Source organism: Etheostoma cragini, chromosome 6 (genome assembly GCF_013103735.1).
Source record: "Etheostoma cragini isolate CJK2018 chromosome 6, CSU_Ecrag_1.0, whole genome shotgun sequence".
Taxonomy (NCBI): Eukaryota; Metazoa; Chordata; class Actinopteri; order Perciformes; family Percidae; genus Etheostoma; species Etheostoma cragini.
The window spans coordinates 22,500,796-22,517,881 of NC_048412.1; the positions used below are offsets into that span (position 1 = coordinate 22,500,796).

The 17,086-nt window shown below is 40.7% G+C and overlaps 2 protein-coding genes across 3 annotated transcripts in view; one reads left to right on the forward strand and one right to left on the reverse strand.

The window, feature by feature from the left end:
• Positions 1 to 934: 934 nt before the first annotated feature.
• On the reverse strand, positions 935 to 5,987 carry dhdds (dehydrodolichyl diphosphate synthase). Of its 2 annotated transcripts, none has more exons than XM_034875203.1 (9): positions 5,892 to 5,987; positions 5,407 to 5,487; positions 4,354 to 4,470; positions 4,109 to 4,251; positions 3,698 to 3,814; positions 3,456 to 3,557; positions 3,202 to 3,316; positions 1,874 to 1,981; positions 935 to 1,679 (listed from the first exon to the last, which is right to left on the reverse strand). In XM_034875203.1, exons 2-9 carry the CDS (start codon positions 5,467 to 5,469, stop codon positions 1,437 to 1,439), a joined length of 1,008 nt encoding a protein of 335 aa, XP_034731094.1. In that variant the 5' UTR covers positions 5,470 to 5,487; positions 5,892 to 5,987; the 3' UTR covers positions 935 to 1,436. The 2 variants fall into 2 exon arrangements, with proteins under 2 accessions (XP_034731094.1, XP_034731095.1); XM_034875204.1 differs by having other exon boundaries at positions 5,880 to 5,973.
• A 1,710-nt stretch (positions 5,988 to 7,697) lies between these two features.
• ago1 (argonaute RISC component 1) overlaps positions 7,698 to 17,086 on the forward strand; it is a 17,426-nt gene continuing 8,037 nt past the window's right edge. Inside the window, exons 1-6 of the mRNA XM_034875202.1 lie at positions 7,698 to 8,189; positions 11,634 to 11,820; positions 14,256 to 14,376; positions 14,885 to 15,066; positions 15,838 to 15,974; positions 16,257 to 16,391. Of these exons, the coding sequence (XP_034731093.1) occupies positions 8,165 to 8,189; positions 11,634 to 11,820; positions 14,256 to 14,376; positions 14,885 to 15,066; positions 15,838 to 15,974; positions 16,257 to 16,391 (787 nt within the window). The 5' untranslated portion in view covers positions 7,698 to 8,164. The remainder of the gene's footprint in view (positions 8,190 to 11,633; positions 11,821 to 14,255; positions 14,377 to 14,884; positions 15,067 to 15,837; positions 15,975 to 16,256; positions 16,392 to 17,086) is intronic.

Below are 17,086 nucleotides of genomic sequence, written 5' to 3' on the forward strand. Positions count from 1 at the left end.
CCCAACCCAACCTGCTGCTGCTGCAAAGGAGGGAAAAAAGACAGCGCAATGTCAACGGCTGCACTTGTCAAGAGCTTTGGCGCAGGGCGTAGAAATATCTTTATTTACGTTATCAGTCGTGTTTAACTGATTAAGATAAATTTTAAGTTACTATCTAGACTATAAACTTTTATTTTCGAAGGATGAAAGGATCTCCCGCCCAGGGTTCTCTCGTCGGACCGCCATGGCTGCACTGTTAGGGATGATGACGTTCTTCTGATGCAGATATATCAAACACAGGCTGACCTCAAGTTAACAAGACGAACCTAGCGCACGGAGTTAAAATAAAAGAAAATAAAAAATCTTACCTTTGCTTTGCCCATGTCGCTGATAGGAAATGAACGGAAAGCTCACAAAAATGGATTTTTTTCCCGGAGAGATAACAGACGCAACGATCAGTCGATGCGTAAAATGGCGAACGTATAATGCAACGAATGTTTTTGTAGTTTATACGCTGAAATATAACAACGAAACCGGTTTAAACCAGTATTGTTTCAATGCCTGCCATTGGATGCAAAACGTCACGTGCCCCCAGGCACCACCCATTTGTTAAAGAGGCAGGAAGCAGCCCGGGTAATGCTAAGAAGCGCCGCAGGGTGGCGATGTAGCGAAGGTTTCGGATCATACAGAATGAGTAGGTCCAGTTCACTGCATTTACTTGAGTGAAAAAAGGCTTCACTAATATGATAGACTAAATACAGTCATTTGGTTTCCCATAAGATGCCACACATTAGCAGCATGGACGTGCAAAACAATTTTTTCTGCTGCGGAAATGTAGACATTACATACCTTTATATTGTAAGCCAGACGGAGACAAGAACTTGGAATTGTTCAAAGACCGCCACGATGTTGACATGTCACGTAAGAACAAAGGGCTGAATCATACATCATTTAGTCATATTTTGACATACAGCAATTACTTTATTCTGTTTAAGAAAACTGGTCAAAATCTAGTTATGCCATCAACATCACACCCATAATCACACTCAACAAACACTTTCTTTGAGCCACAACATAAATGCAAAACAGTACTGACTTATGTTATTCTGGACGGCTGCTTTGGGAACGTTTCCAAAACACAGGATCCCTGGCTTTTACTCATCTAATTTGATCTTTCAATCGGTGGCATGCATTTGAAACACACTTTACACAATTACTTAACTATATCTTGACCAGACATGTATATAGACTTATTTTTTTCAAATCTACAACCATAAATACCAATTATTCTACAGCCCCATAGGGGTAAAATTGCCTTTGTCTTGTTCAAATCAGTAACACAATGAAACCGTTCCCAGTTACTGTTCACTCTTCCCGTTTTCCATCGAAACCCATTAGAGAAGAGGACAGGAGAGGTTTCATCCCCACTTTAACATGGGGTTTTGTTTGGAGGCTTCCTAGGCCAAGATGGGGTCGCTCCATAAGTCATTAAAGAAAGAGTCTCTCTTGTGTTTTAGTGCTTCTAGGAAGTCCTGAATCCGTTCTTCCCGGCAGGTGGTGTAGTACAGCAGTGCCTCTTGTCTTCTCTGGGCGTCGGCAGGCTTTCCGTTCCCATGATGCTGCAGGTGCTCTGCTACACAGGCCTGGTCCGCCTCTAGCTGCTGTAAGGCCTGTTGCTCTCGATGGACGTCTCTGGCTTTCTAAAACATAACACATATTGAACTTCTAATTAGTCTTGTAGAAATTACTTTCTTCATCCAATTACTTACGTGCCACAAGGCCACTGTATTCTGAGATATTCTTATTATTTTGCAAATTCTCCGTGCAGACCCTCTCCAATGCAGAGTCCCAAATTCCTGACAACAAACAGTCTGCGTCTTAATATAGGCCTTACCTGAATGGATTTGTGATTTAATTGATATTGAAGAATGGCATCACACAGGTTCCAGAATGAATACTCTGGCCACAGAACTGACTGAAACACTAGACAGGAGTGGGACGTCTGCAGAGTAGAAGATACATGAAAATCAATATAAATCGCACAATATGATCAATGCTATTTGGTTAATGCAGTGTATTATAGATTGCAACCCTGATTTGGTGGATGGTACTTTAAGGTTATTGGCATAAAACATGATAAATTATATAAACTTAATCCTTTGTTAAAAAAAACAGCCTGTTTTTTTTTAAAGAAGTCCCGCGATCTCAACATGTATAACTGCAATCAAAGAGAAATGCAAAAAGAATCCCCTGTATTTGGTTACAGTGTTAAAAGGGTGAGACAGCTAGTCATTGCTGGCTTGTTTAGGTTGTTCAAGACACATGGCTTTATAAAATAACCCTATTAACCAACTATGTGTTATTGGTCAAATCCAATAGATAGTTCTTATCTTTGATGGCAGCTACATTACAGATAAAGACAATGACATAAAGAATGTGACCCTACCCAAACTCTCAAATTTTCGAGTTTTTCCCACTATTGTCATGGCTGAGCCAGCAAAAAAGAAACAGAAATTTAGAAAAGCATTGTCGGAGGAACAGTGAAATAGGAAACAGCAGATCTGAACCATCAGAACCGAGCGAAGATTCAGACACAAGTAAACACAGTAGCTGCCAAATATCTGTTGCGAAGTTGCAGGGGGAGCTCTATAGAGAAACCTGTGAGCAAAAAGGGAAACTGACAAAACTGCTTAGCACCCCTTTAACAGCTACTGTGCCTCAAAATTAGCCGTTACTCCTAATTGCCAATGATCCCAAAACAACACACAACCAAGCCTGGGAATTCATCTCTCTAATATTACTTTAATTTTTCAAAGTTTAAAGTGCTCATAGTATGCTCATTTTCAAAAAACTTTGGGCTTTTTCACTTTGTAAACCTATAACATGGACAGAAAAAAGATACATAACACAACACCTGCTCGGTGCTTCTTTCCACGGGCAGCCCCCTCACTCTGACATCTCCATTTAGTGCATGTATAGGTACTGAACATATGTGTATAATTCAGGCCTATGTGTGTAGTGTGTGTAATAACAGAGTGAAACATTGAAATTCCCCTTTGCTGGATTAATAAAGTATACGTTGTTGTTATTATTATTATTATTATTATTAATGGAAAGGGAAAAGCCAAAAAGCGTAATATGAGCACTTTAAGTGAGATCTCGCAAGGCAACAACTCTCATTTTCCTTACTTTTTGCATTCATGCAGTCATTCTCGTTCTCACCTGCCAAAGAAGGAAGTCGCTGAGTCTCACCTCTCCAGAGGTGCGGATAAGCAGATCAGGATTGGGAGAATTACTGCTGTACAAACACTCACTTAGCAACGGCTCTGAAACATCACTGAGCACAACAGAACACACACACAGCTTGTTAGATAAATAGATCTACAGGTTATCTTTTGATAGTCTATGTCATATTATGGACTTTGGTAGGATATCAACAAGATCCACACTGTACTGTCTTTGCCATATTTTTTTACCTTGCTTTGATCAGACCCTGCTCCACTCCCCAAGCCATTTCTCTGACCGCATTTGTGATTTCATATCTTGATGTGTAGGCAAAGCACACATTCAGGAAACATCTGCAGAACAAGCATTTTTAACATATCTGTGGTTATGTATAGTGTATAATAAAAAATTGGTTCATATCATATGTGGTGGTAAGTTAGGTCACTAATGATAAAAGTCATAATGTAGGGATACAAGGTAATAAAACACATACTTATTGTGCGCCTTGGTTGTGAGCACAGCTTTGGCAATCAGTTGCTGAAGGTCGAGTGGCAGCATATTCAAGTCGCCCAGCACCCGGATACACACACCATGCTTCTCCAGATTGTCCCTTGTTATAACAAAATCAAGAAAAGCATGAAGAAGAACAGGGAGAACAAGAATACCACTCCATGCTGAAGCGTTTATTTCTGTGTTTCCCACTCAGAGATGCACTACTACCTATGTGAGGGCAACACATAGGAATTTCCACTGAGTCGTCAGTGAGTATAGTTTTCCCGATGCAGTTTGCAGTGCAATATTAACTCTAAGAAAGCTGTGAATCATATGATGTACAATTTTTGATTTGTCCCACAAGCAACAGCCAAGTGAAAAGCTTTTATTAAAACCTTAACTTGAAACTCACCGTTCCTCCAACAGCTTTTCAAATTTCTGCCTGGCCAGCTCCATTAGCCCATCCACCTCGCTTTTAGTGCGCTTGAAGTTTTCTATGCTGAAGGCGTACACTGTAACCTCCTGGATGTTCAGATGCTTACACCAACGTAATGTCTAGTGTGGAAAGGAAAAGGCGTTACACAGACGTGAACAACCTTTTTATGCCCAGGTAACATATGTCTGAGAAGAGAAGCTTCAATACAAGAGCAACCTCACCTCTGCCAGCTTGTTGAAGCCCTGCATATGCCCTTCCTGGCGCTCCATGTTTTTTTTCCGTGCAAAGCGGCGGTTACCATCCATGATGAAGGCCACATGTTTAGGCATGGGTCCAGCCTGGGAGACACAATGCAGATCAGGCGAGTCAAGAGAGATTTGGATTATACCGACAGCTGACATGATTGGTCAATGAACAGAGAAGTCATAAGGCAACAATTTTTATAACATGCCAAATATCCTCTGGTTCTAGATTCTAAAATATGAAGATTTACTTGTTTTTTAAGTTTCATTCCTGACCTGTGAAATAGTTTTTTTGATTTTAGGTTAAAACAATCTTAACTCAAGGTCCCCTTACAAGCTTTAGTTCCAGCTTTAACTGCATCTCATGGTCTTCATCCCTGCTTGACGTGTAAGAAACCTCTTTCCGCTAATGAAGGTTGTGAGATGCAGTTGAAAGCTGTGGGAGACGTGATTTTCTTTCTAAATGAATATTTTTGACTTTTTTTTAAATTAACAAGTAGAAGTATTAGTTTTTCAGAGAAAACTTCAGTTCTTGGAACTTGTTATCAGCATTTGCCATATTTTCAGCCATTGTATAGACAACATAATCTATAGATTAATCAAAAGTATGACCAGCAGATTCATTGATAATTAAAATAATCCTTAGTTGTAGCCCTTTAGTGGTGCTGACTGTTTTATGGGGACACGAAGTAGGCGTAGTGCATGCCTCTCGTGTACTACCATTACCATCCAGTCACAGTGATAAGCATCCATATTTCAAGAAGCTAAAAAAGTTGAAAAGAACAGAAGTTTGTTTATCAACCCTCTAAAGGTATATCCAGTTCTTTTGGCCATCTGGATAGAGAAATATTCTGTCTGCAGTATGATAAAAAGACAGAAATGACATCTCCTTGCTTGTTTTGTATGACACAAGTAAAATATATGGACATTTTCCAAAGTCGCTGCATTATTCTTTTTCGGGAATAAATTGAGAAGTAGGCCTGCACACAAAGAGGTACATAAGAACATACGAACATGCAGGTTTAGGCTTACCTTCAGAATATTGGCTGAAATCTTTTCGAGCAGGTTTAATTCCCCTTCCCTTATCCACGACATGTTCAGGCTTTACACGGTCTAAAAAGAAGTGGTTAACATGGTTATAAAAAGGTTTAATAATTGGCAACCTTGTACACTCTACAGAAAAAAATGACCAAGTTATTATTTATACAATAAGATTATCTAAATGTCTTATTTACGTGTCGTTTTAGTATGTAGCTGTACTTGATATTCACACGTAGGTTAGCTATCGTTAGGCAGTGATTGATTTAACCGTTAACGTTAACTGCAGATTGGCTCACGAGACATGCAATGAACCTCCCTGCTGAGAGGCTATACAAGCACAAACCAAGTCACACATCGTCCAGTAAACACCTTCTCTTAATGGCAACCGTTTAATTCATTCAAATTATTGAACCGCATGCTGTTCTACTCACAAAATGACTATCATTTGATCACATCTCACAGACCTTCCAACTCACAGCTTTTATGATGACGATCTCTTCCGTGTTGGAGTAAAGTGACGTAATCGCGTTGTGACGACTTCCGTCAGACGTTGTAGATTTTCAAATTACGTGGATGAACTGTACGTCCATTCCAATGTGCTCAATATTTACTAAAGTAAAAGACACTAAAGTATTCATACATTACAAGTGAAAGTCTTGGATTTCAAATCTTACTTAAATTGAAGTGCAAAAGTGTTATCAGCAAAAGTTGGATAAAAGTAACATTAATCACAATGCATACAAAATGTAGGTAAGTAAGCCTACTTAATATTTTGCTAGGGGGGTTTCAACTATAACAACAAATAATTTTGTATTTGTTAAAGTTAATTTGATGTTATTGTTTTTAAGCATACGTGTGAAGATAAAATGTACAATAGTCCCATCTGAAATCTGAATGAAGTTGAAGTACAAAGTAGCATGCAAATGGAAATGCTACTAACACATTTATATCTATGTAGTATTTGAGTAATGTACTTGGCTAACCACCAAAGTCGTACTCATATTATAAATACACTACTATTTAGCCTATTTTGTTTTTTAATACTAACATAACTTGTATCATGGCGTTTCGTTAGATAACTAATAATGTGTGCAGCATTAAAATGTTAACAATGCATGGTGACTAAACGTGTTTTATAATAACATTTAAAATGAAGTAAATAATACAAAATGATTACTAGATTATTCGGCAACTATTTTAATAATCAATTTATTTTTCAAACAACACAAAACATTCCTCAGTTCCAGCTTCTTAGATAGGCTAATAGTAAAGCAACGTTTTAGACCAAACAATCGATTAAATCAAGAAGAAATTCAGCTGATTACAGTTTAAAAATTCAGTTAATTGTTATATGACGCTATTTCGTTTCTGCTTCTTTTTACAATAAGTTTCTGTGAACAACAGGCAGATGGATAGGCCTACATTGGTGGGATGTTACATACACAATATTCTTGTTTTCGCCCTTTTTCCGAAAAAGACAACAGTCTATTCCGACTAACTGATTAGGCCTATATGACTAATGAAAGTGAACAGTCCACTAAAATTCCCGTTTACATGTAGCCGTGCATAACAGGATTTTGTGGTGAACTTGTTCGACCATCCGAACACAGCACATCCCTCTTTCATTTCTTCAACCACCTCTTGAAAAGTTTGGCGTTTGGATGTTTGCGCATATCCAAAAACCTGTTGATATCAAAGTCTTTCATAATGTTTAAAAGTAGATATGTTTCTTATCTTTAGAGCTAACGTAAATATTACGCTGCTGGAAAAAAATAAATACGCAAAACAACGGAAAGTAGATTTTTTCAATGAAAAAATAAAACAATAATAATTATGTAACAACAAAATGAGGAAATAGAAAAGAAAAAAAATAAGAATATATAGTATTTATCATATATATAATAATAAATATAAGATAGGCTACATATCATGTCAATTGCTGTTAAACAGGCATGTCCCACAACTGCTAAAAGAGATTTAAATTATTCCGCTTTATAGATTCAAACTTTGACAGAGGACTTAACAAAACTACTGAGCTTTATTGTCCTGGATTCTTTCACAATTTTAAATTTTTTATGTTTTTATTTTTTGTGGTCATTTTTTTGTGTAGTTGTGATTACTAACTTCTTGTTTTATACAGTAGTCTTGAGTGACTTTGGGTCCTTGAAAAGCGCTATACAAATTCAGTTTATTATTAAGTGACACTTGCCTACATTTGCATCTCTGCAGTGTAATTCCGCCTTCAACCTCTGGGGTGTGACAGCAAGTTCATCAACAGTTCCTTTGCACTTTCTAATGGCAAAGAAGAAGTTTCAGATTTTTTTGGGGGGTTAGGGGCTGGCCCTTTTTTTGTTCCGCTGGAGAATCCTGCTTAAACGGTGTGTAGGAGCACAACAGACCGACAGGCAATCACAGCGCCGCGGACAATCGGCCAAAAAGAACGGCGCCGGGAGGGACCGCACCGCAGAGGAACAGTGGTCAGAAATAAGACAGTATCGCCCTCCAGCTCTAACGTCCCCACCTCCAGGGTCAACGGGCAGACATCAGCTATAGCCGTTAGCCTCAACTCCTCTGCGGGTCTGGAGGGTTCTGGTAGGGGCAAGGGGCGGGGGTACACCGAACAAGGAGAAGACTACACGCCGAGAGGAGGGGGCTGGAAGTCTGAGACGCTTCCAGCCTGAAGGGGCCGGCGGTTTGGCCACAGCACCCCGGACAAGCTAGCTTGTACCCGAGCGGCTAAGTGAATGGGATGGAGCCGGGACCGTCTGGCGCTGGTAGGTTTATTTCGTTACTTAATCAATCCGGATACCTGAGCTGCAGTTGGGTAAAAAAAGGGGCACTGTAGCCTAGCCTTGGCGTCACGGGTATGTAGAAGGAAGCTAGGTGACAACCCCGTCTGTTGCATCGCAACGTGTACAGAAGGGAGAGTGGGAGATGAAGGGGGCTCTCTTGTAGCATGCCCACCACTTTGTAGAGAACGTTGTTATATATCCGGATTTATGGCGATAGACAAGCCTGTCGGAGTGCTGACAATATCCTAAGCCATGCGTGAGGGCAGGGGGGTCGTGGGAATCTGGATAAGGAGGGACGAGGTGAAGCCCGCCTTCCAGCAGCAGCAGCAGCAGCAGCAGCAGCTGGCTGCCCACCCCACACATCAGACCAGCTCTCTTTTCACTGACAGGTTACCACTGTTCAGTTTGTCTAAAGTGTTTAACACCTAGGCAAACATTACATGCGCACATTAAAGACACAGGCCTAACATCTGCAGGGACAGATTATTTATTTACGTTGAACCAAAAACGAGTTCTCAATTGTTAAATCTGTGCATCTGCTGTTAGAGTTTACATAACCTGTTTTTAGACGTGGAAAGACTGAGAAGCATCTTTATTTAGCAGTTTTCTTGGATGACACTGAGGTGCGGAGGCAGCTAATTAAAACAGAAAATAGGTAGTGTTTAACATTATGCCAATGTCTAAAGTCCACCTATTTACAAACGAGCCCTAAATCTGTCTTGTACTTTTGCAAGTCAAGACTTAGATATTGAATGCTGCTGTATTTTATTTTAAGGAGGAGGAGGAGGTGTTGTGACCTCACACACCCTGTTAACTATCTCTGAACTCTCATTGGATATCTTCAGGCGGTCTTTATTTGTACAAATAGGCCTGAGATTGAAATTGCATTGTCAATCCAGACACTGAACCTTGAAATCAGTTGAATAGGCTTGTTTTTATTATTTTTTGGTTGGGGGAGGGTCCTTGGGCCCCCTCATCTCAAAGTCTGCTTTTGTGTTTGAAGTGTGATTATTCAATATGCTATTTGCCAAGATTGAGCTGATTGCCATGTTTAGCTCATGGTCAACAGCCAATTACCAAAACAACACATATTTGTCTGTTCCTTCTCATTCTTGTACTTGGCCTGTTGTGATCTTCGGAGGAGGGAAGGGGTCTCCTAGTACAAATCCCCTACTGTTCTCTATTTTGAGGTTTTAAAGCCTAATTTCGTTGTAATAGATTTTTTCAATTTTAATGTGTACTTGCATTTGTGCTCGGTAGCACTCATCCCTTATCATTAGCTACACTTGAGCACTGCTATTACTGCTTTCTAGTAGGATGCCTAAAAAAGGGCTTAAAGTTGGTTGTACTGCAGATCTCCCCAAAGGATTATGAAATGGGCAGATTTGCCAAGTGGCTACTAATGAACCACAATATTGTGCGCAAACAATGTACATGCTCTCTTAGATATGACTTTAAAGTAGTGATATCCCATGTGACATAGGCTTCTTGCCTGTTACGTCATTGTAACGACAGTAAGTGCTGATTGTCTTCATGTTATGATGCAGCTCCAAAGCTCTGCTTTAAGTCTGGCCGCTCGGAAAAGACTGCTATTGTCTTGGGATACGTGAAAGTGCTGGCTCCGCTTCTCACCATCTGCCTTTACTGGCACGAGGGCGGTGTGTGTGTGTGTGTCATTGTGTGAGTGTGCAACAATCACAACTCACTTTAGACACTGCCTTGATTCACACACATGCATGCAGTTTTGCACATAGAGTACGTGTGGTCAACACATGTCTGTGTTTATGGTGTTGTAGTAAAGTGTGATTCTACAGAGCATCTTTCTGTGATTTATGGCTAATGCTACTCTCCCTGTCAGTTTGGCATTTTCTGAAAGCTTAATCAACAGATAATTGAGTGGTATCTTTGACCCAAGGATTTCCATAGCAGCAATTTAAAGCATGGCTTTTCCATTTCGGGGTAAACAGGCCCCTTGGCCCGATGTGGGACCATGCCCAGTGTAATACCAAAAAGGCCAAGGTCTCTTCAGCATGACCACAGCAGCACCCTGCCACACACACACACACACACACACACACACACACACACACACACACACACACACACAGGTCCCCTGATATCCATGACAATGCTGTGTTGCCGTGGTGTCTCCATGGTGAGGCTGGGAATGTAGAGGGGGCCCCCTGTGTGTGTCTGTTTGTGTGTGTGTGTGTGTGTGTCTGTGTGTGTGTGTGTTCGCCAAAGCAAGGGCGCTCCTCTGTCGTACACCCGCGTGTTTGTGTGTGAGAGATGGAGGAGCAGGGCAGCTGGGGTCTTTGTTGTGGTGAAGGAGGGCTGTTCTCTGGGGACCCAGGGGTTAAAGCACTGGGCCCCTCTCAGGCAGGAGTCACAGCTAGCCTCACATCTATAGCATCCAGTGTAGGACCCCCTCTCAGACCTCCTGACCAGCTAAGACTTGTTTTTGAGACATGATGCTAGTCACTAATCAGTGTATGCTGTGTGGACTACCTTTACTTCTTTGGACAGAGAAATACTGCAAAATCTGTTTAGGGCAACTGATGATTATTTTCATTATCAATGTAATCTATAAATTATTCTTTAAATTAATTGTGAATCAATTGGTCAATATAAAATGTCAAGCAATAGTGGAACATTACATCATGAGTTCCCAGAGACCCCTGTGACATCTTCAAAGTGATTGTTTTGTCTATGGATTGTCATCATTGTTGGAAGTCTGCATAGCAGGGATGTCATCGGAAGCACAACCAAATTAAAGCCCATGTGATAAATCATCTTCAAAAATCACACTTTGCTACATAAATAAAGTTTTTTTTCTAACCTGTTTCTTTTCTTTCCTTGCCATCATTTCTATTTCTACCATCCTCCCCATTCTCTCCCTTGTCCATCCTCATTTTACCTTATCTGGTATTTTCTCCTCCTCTTCCTTATGTTTTGTCAATATCCTCCTCCCTCACCCTTTATCTCTCCACTTATATAACACACCTTTCCCTCTCCCTGGCCCCAAATGCACATTTTGTCGCTTAACTGTTCCATCCTAATCATTGAACTCTTTTCCTGTCTTCCCTCTTCCTGTCTTCCTGTTACTGCCACTCACTCGGGTGTCCGCTACCATGTCATTTATGGCCCCTGCCCATGCTTCCTTTTCCGGCTTATGCCACATTTCTTGCCCTCTCTGCCCTGCCCTCTGCCGCTCACCACCACTTCCTTTGCCACCTCCTCACCTGACTGTTTCTTGTCCCATGTGTGCCTACTTTGCCTATGGCCTTCCTCGGCTTTGCCTTAATCTTTTTCCGCTCTCACTGTTGCTTTGTGCACATCCACCTTCCTCATTCCTACCCTCTTTGCTCCGAACCTCCTTTCTGTCACCTGCCCTTGTCGATGGCTCCCTATCCATTGTCTGTGCAGTGCCCATGGGGGCCTTCCCCCCACCTCTGCAGCAGGTGTTCCATGCCCCCCGCCGGCCAGGCATGGGTACCGTGGGCAAGCCCATCAAGCTGCTGGCCAACTACTTTGAGGTCGAGATCCCAAAGATGGACGTCTTTCACTACGAGGTGGACATTAAGCCAGACAAGTGCCCACGGAGAGTCAACAGGTAATAGGACATGTGAAGACTGTGGTTACACCTTCATTTCCGATGTGTTGAATCTGAAACATCAGTACTTGGCAGTTGTCATGTGTCATAAGCAGTTATAAACTTGTGGCAGCGAGTCATTGATTTTAAGACGTCAGCAAGCAGCTGTTTCAAATTGGATAATGAAAGCCCAACAGTCACTTGTAATCACTTTTCAGGAGGCAGCAACAACAAAAGCTACTTTCAACATGAACAATGCAACTGGGAATTAAATGAAATTCTTTGTAACAACTATTTATTTATTTTTTACAGGTCGAAAACCATGTTTTTGTGTGGGGGAAATGATACAAATATATCTGTGGTAGCTAAAGCAGAGCTCTTCAACTCTCAAGTATACCTTACATGTATTGGTCATACTAGCTTTAAAGTGCGTAATGTTTGCACCATGCAGCTCTGACTGCTATGTAGGAAACAAATATTTGATTGAAATGTGGTATAAGTAGGCATTTAGTCATAAATTACTCAAATTTGGGCCAAAAAGGCTGAACCTTGTAACCTGCTTTTGGTATTTTAGGCAATGAAACACATTTTTCAAACTTTAGATTACATGTCATCCTTTTGCTTTATACTTTAGGCAAAGCTTCTGTGAAAATCATACCTAGGGTGAGTCCTCGTCGGTCCTTCAAGATCTTAGAGCAGTGGCAAAAATTAAATACTAAGTACCGATGGGTTTTAGATTAAATTCAGCACTAGGAGGCCTTATCCTTCTGCAGTTGCTTTGCCCGAGTCACCGGACTGGACAGATGGTGGAGTCAAAAGTGAATTTAACTTAACTGACCCTGTCACCTTGACTGGTGTTTGCGCAGCAGTGTGATTGAAGAAGCCCTTGTGTAAGGTGGCTGTGTCAAAATCTAGATAAAGTCAGTGAAGGGTTCTAAAGACATTATTACGCAGAATAAACATACTGTGACTAGCTTTCCAATCGTAAGATGCAGGAGCAAAAAAGGCATCTTACAAAGAATTATAATGGAGCATGTTTATTAAAATGTATTTTGTTCATCATTGTACATTGTGAAGAGACAGCCTTCCTTTAGCTTCCCTATAACTATTTAGGCTAGTGCAGATTGCTATGTAACTTGCTACATTGCAAGCTTTAGTCATTTTTTTTTACAAAACTATTAATCCCTAGACAGCTTTTACTGGCCCCATCCATTTTTATTTTCCTGCTGTAACAAATTGAAAACATAAAAGAGCTGCAATGGTTATAATTTGTCGCATTTAATACTTTAATCCAAGCAACAAACTGTACATAAACAGATTTCACAATTCAGGGGGGGATATGCTGTCTGTCTGCCTTTGAGGTGAAATGGCAATATTCCACACAATACAGATGTTTTGTCATGCCAGGTTTGATCCAGTACATTTTACCTTTCTATGAAGGCATGCATTCCATTTTCCTGTTTTACAATACTTTTCTCTACTTTTGACTGAAATTGTTTTTATGTCAAACTATGAGGTGACTGTTAACAATATAACTGTTGTTCTTTGTTAGGAAATGTGCCAGGTATCAGGGACACTAGAAGCAGGAATATAGTGTAATATATAACAACCTTTTGTCAGTGTCTAGGCACTAGTCCCATCCGTGAACTCTCAAGTTTACTTTCCAGTGTGGCTGATTAATAGCCTTGGCCCTAATAGAGAATAATCAATAATCATTTAATAAGACCCAGTGTTAAATGGTTAGAATAGAGTCTTTCAATCTAGTTCCATGTGTTATTATACAAACAAGGGGTAGGGGGTTTATTGTTGACAACAGTACTTAGACTTTTGCATGTTTAAAGACCAATTCATTACTTTTCTCAAAACCTGAAAGATAGAACTTGACATTATTTTTTATTAAAACAGCCCTGACTTAATTGATACTAGTGGCCTCATAAGTTATGGCATTCTTCTTTTGATTTAATGTTGTCTTGTCAGTTAACAATTACTGATACTTGTTCAAACAATTGAACAAATCAGTAATTTGTAATTTTTTTGAATTCTTGAAGGATTCTTTTACAGTTGCATGTTTTCACCACCTTCTCTAACATTCAGTGAGGTTCTCTTTTGGGTTTAGGGTTCGAGACAAAAGCTCTCAGAAAGCATGCAAAGGTCAAGCCCTTTGACCTTTTCTTTTCAGAACAACTTTTCATCCCCCACACTTATGAAGGCCAAGGCACCGAGCATTGAAAGGTGGCCCCCCGCCCGCTCCCTCACTCTTTTTGTCCTTGCCTCTTCGCCTGTGACCATGAAATATTGCACCCAGCAGCTGCATCTTGCTTGATCAATATTCTATCATCTTGAGAACCCCCTATCACAATAGAGCATCCTGATGAGGCGATGGGTTTAATTGGCCTTACTTGCATTTCTGTTGCATGTTAATCCCATACTGTGTTTGCGTGTGTCACTTCCTACAGGGAGGTGGTGGAATACATGGTGCAACACTTCAAGCCCCAGCTCTTTGGCGACAGGAAGCCAGTGTATGACGGAAAGAAGAACATCTACACGGTGCTAGCACTTCCAATTGGGAGTGAGAAGGTAGATGTTTGCAGTGGTTGTGCTTTACACTGCTACAACTAACTAACTAACAAACTAATTTCTCCTCAGGGATCAATAAAGTCAATCTTAAAACCTGTCCGGACAGGAGTAACTCTATTTCTGCAGGGGAAGAAGAGTTATGTGAAAAAACAGAAAGTGTCATTTGTCTCCTTCAGAGCACAAATGTCTCTCCTAGTTTTTACAACAATCACAAATACCTACTGTTTCATGGACCAATGTTACAATCTGCTTGGAGACTTATAGTTTTAATGTGTTGAGTACAAAGAATTCTGCTTTGTTATTTATGGTCTTGAAGGAATACTGCTATCTTTTTGGCTTTCTTGCAGAGAGTTAGATTAGAAGATCAACAGCATTCTTGTATCTGTCCCTGTTAATATATACCACAGGGTTTCCAGTATACTGCACAGCCAGATAATTTGCTTTACTTGCTTTCCTGCAGCCTTGTTCTTTACCTCTACTCTCTGTTTCTGTCCTTTCTGTCCTCCAGGTGGATTTTGAGGTAACCATTCCAGGTGAGGGCAAAGACCGCATCTTCAAGGTGTCCATCCGTTGGCTGGCCAAAGTGTCATGGCGCCTGCTGCAGGAGACTCTGGTCAGTGGTCGGCTGCAGGTCCCCCTCGACTCCGTTCAAGCCCTCGACGTGGCCATGCGCCACCTGGCCTCTATGAGGTACACCCCAGGAACCCTTTCTCTCTAAGCTACACCAATGCAGACACAAACACACATACCTACACATACTGCCACACCCCTACTCCTGGGAAGTTCTACTTTAGTTAGATAATCAGTTATTATTATTTTAGGCATTGCTAGGCCTTTCACAGCTGAAAAAATGAAAGGTGAATGAGACGGGGGAATGACGAGCAGTAAAGGGCCGCAGATTGGAGTCAAACCCGGGCCCGCTGCATCGAGGAGTAAACCTCTGGAAATGGGCACCAGCTCTACCAACCAGGGCGCCCTATTCAGTTATTTCTGAGCATGCACATCTAAAAAGCACATTGGAAAGTCATGTTGCCAAGTTATAACCGTGCAGCTTAGCAAGATTAACTGGGTTGTTCCCTTCACATACATCAGACCGTCATAGCTCCAGGGGTCAGGGAGACTAAACAATAGCTGTTAGCGGAGACCTGTGTGAAAGTGTCCACTGAACGATGCTGAGCAGGTGAATACCGATAGCTGGCTTTCAATACTTGACCGAAAAATGGTCAAACAGGACAAACAAGTTGTCAGTTCAGTGCTAATGCTGTTTCCTAATTCTATTTCTCTGTTTCAGACAAATAAAGCACTTTTCCTCACAATTCCTGTTGTGGTGTTTTTCTTTGCAGGTTTTTTTGTTTCAAGAGTTCAAGACTTCACTGGATATGAAGTCACGCTGAGGTCATGCTTTGCATCAAGCCAAATCTTTTTCGCACATTCATCATTTCCATTTTTTTTCTCAATTAGGTACACTCCAGTGGGCCGTTCATTTTTCTCCCCACCTGAAGGATACTACCACCCACTGGGTGGGGGGAGGGAAGTCTGGTTTGGCTTCCACCAGTCTGTGCGCCCCGCCATGTGGAAGATGATGCTTAACATTGATGGTGAGTCACTGAAGTGACTGAGTGTGTGTAGTCAGGCAGTGATCTCATTGTTTTTAACCGACATTGGATGACTGGGCAGAAACGGGGGTCACAAATGGAGAACATTTACTCAGAGACCAAAGAGGATTTGAAACTACTGATTATATGATTTACAAGTACAATATGATATCATAAATACAATCTTCTCTTCTCTGATAAAGGCTGTAAATAGGCTGATAAAAGTTGTGTTAAGTTGCTCTTCTCTGACCTGTATGGACTTATTGTTGCTCTGTCTCCCTCTAGTGTCCGCCACGGCCTTCTACAAAGCCCAGCCTGTAATTGAGTTCATGTGTGAAGTTTTGGACATTCGCAATATCGACGAGCAGCCCAAGACTCTCACTGACTCGCAAAGGGTCCGCTTCACCAAGGAGATTAAAGGTGGGCTACTAGTGTGAGAGGGCCTTCCAAACACTCCAGGAGAAACTAAAAATAAATGTACACCTTCCCTCACATGCCTCTGTCTAAAGATTCTTTGCTCATACCTGGCAAACTCTTTTTAGACCTTATACATAAGTTACTGACATATGTAATCAGCAACATTCCCCTTTTAGCTTTGATTGTGGTTCGGGTACATTGTGTAACGATACATTAATCTGAATCGATATATCGATTCGATCATCAACGATCTATTCTTATCAATACAAAGTCAAAACATTGATACGTATTGTCATCTTTTAGATGCGCCGTTATTTTGAAAATTCCCACTTTTATAATTATTCTTCTGGTTAAAACGAGCAAGTTTGTTATTTAATGTCTGGAAAAGCTTGGTAAAGAAATTGACAATTTAATTGCTTTTTGTAAATACATATAAATCTAAATGATTGTTGTAAAATTGGCGCACATATCAGCTCACATCACTCCCCTGATTAGAATCAAATGGAAATTGTTTCATGGTAGACTTTTGTGACATCAGTAAATATTGTATCATTGTCCAAAGAAACAATCTAATATTGTATTGTGATAAGGTGTGATTTACACCCCTAATTATGGTGTTATTTTACAAACCCGATTCCAAAAAAGTTGGGACACTGTACAAATTGTGAGTAAAAAAGGAATGGAATAATTTAGAAATC

What these genes read in the sequence shown, in the direction of transcription:
- dhdds (XM_034875203.1), bottom strand. Translation starts at nt 5,469, where the DNA reads ATGTCGTGGATAAGGGAAGGGGAATTAAACCTGCTCGAAAAGATTTCA. An exon ending in GCTTCAACAAGCTGGCAGAG is followed by an intron (nt 4,252 to 4,353) that starts GTGAGGTTGCTC and finishes TTTCCACACTAG; the next exon opens with ACATTACGTTGGTGTAAGCA. An exon ending in TAAATCACAAATCCATTCAG is followed by an intron (nt 1,680 to 1,873) that starts GTAAGGCCTATA and finishes GTTATGTTTTAG; the next exon opens with AAAGCCAGAGACGTCCATCG.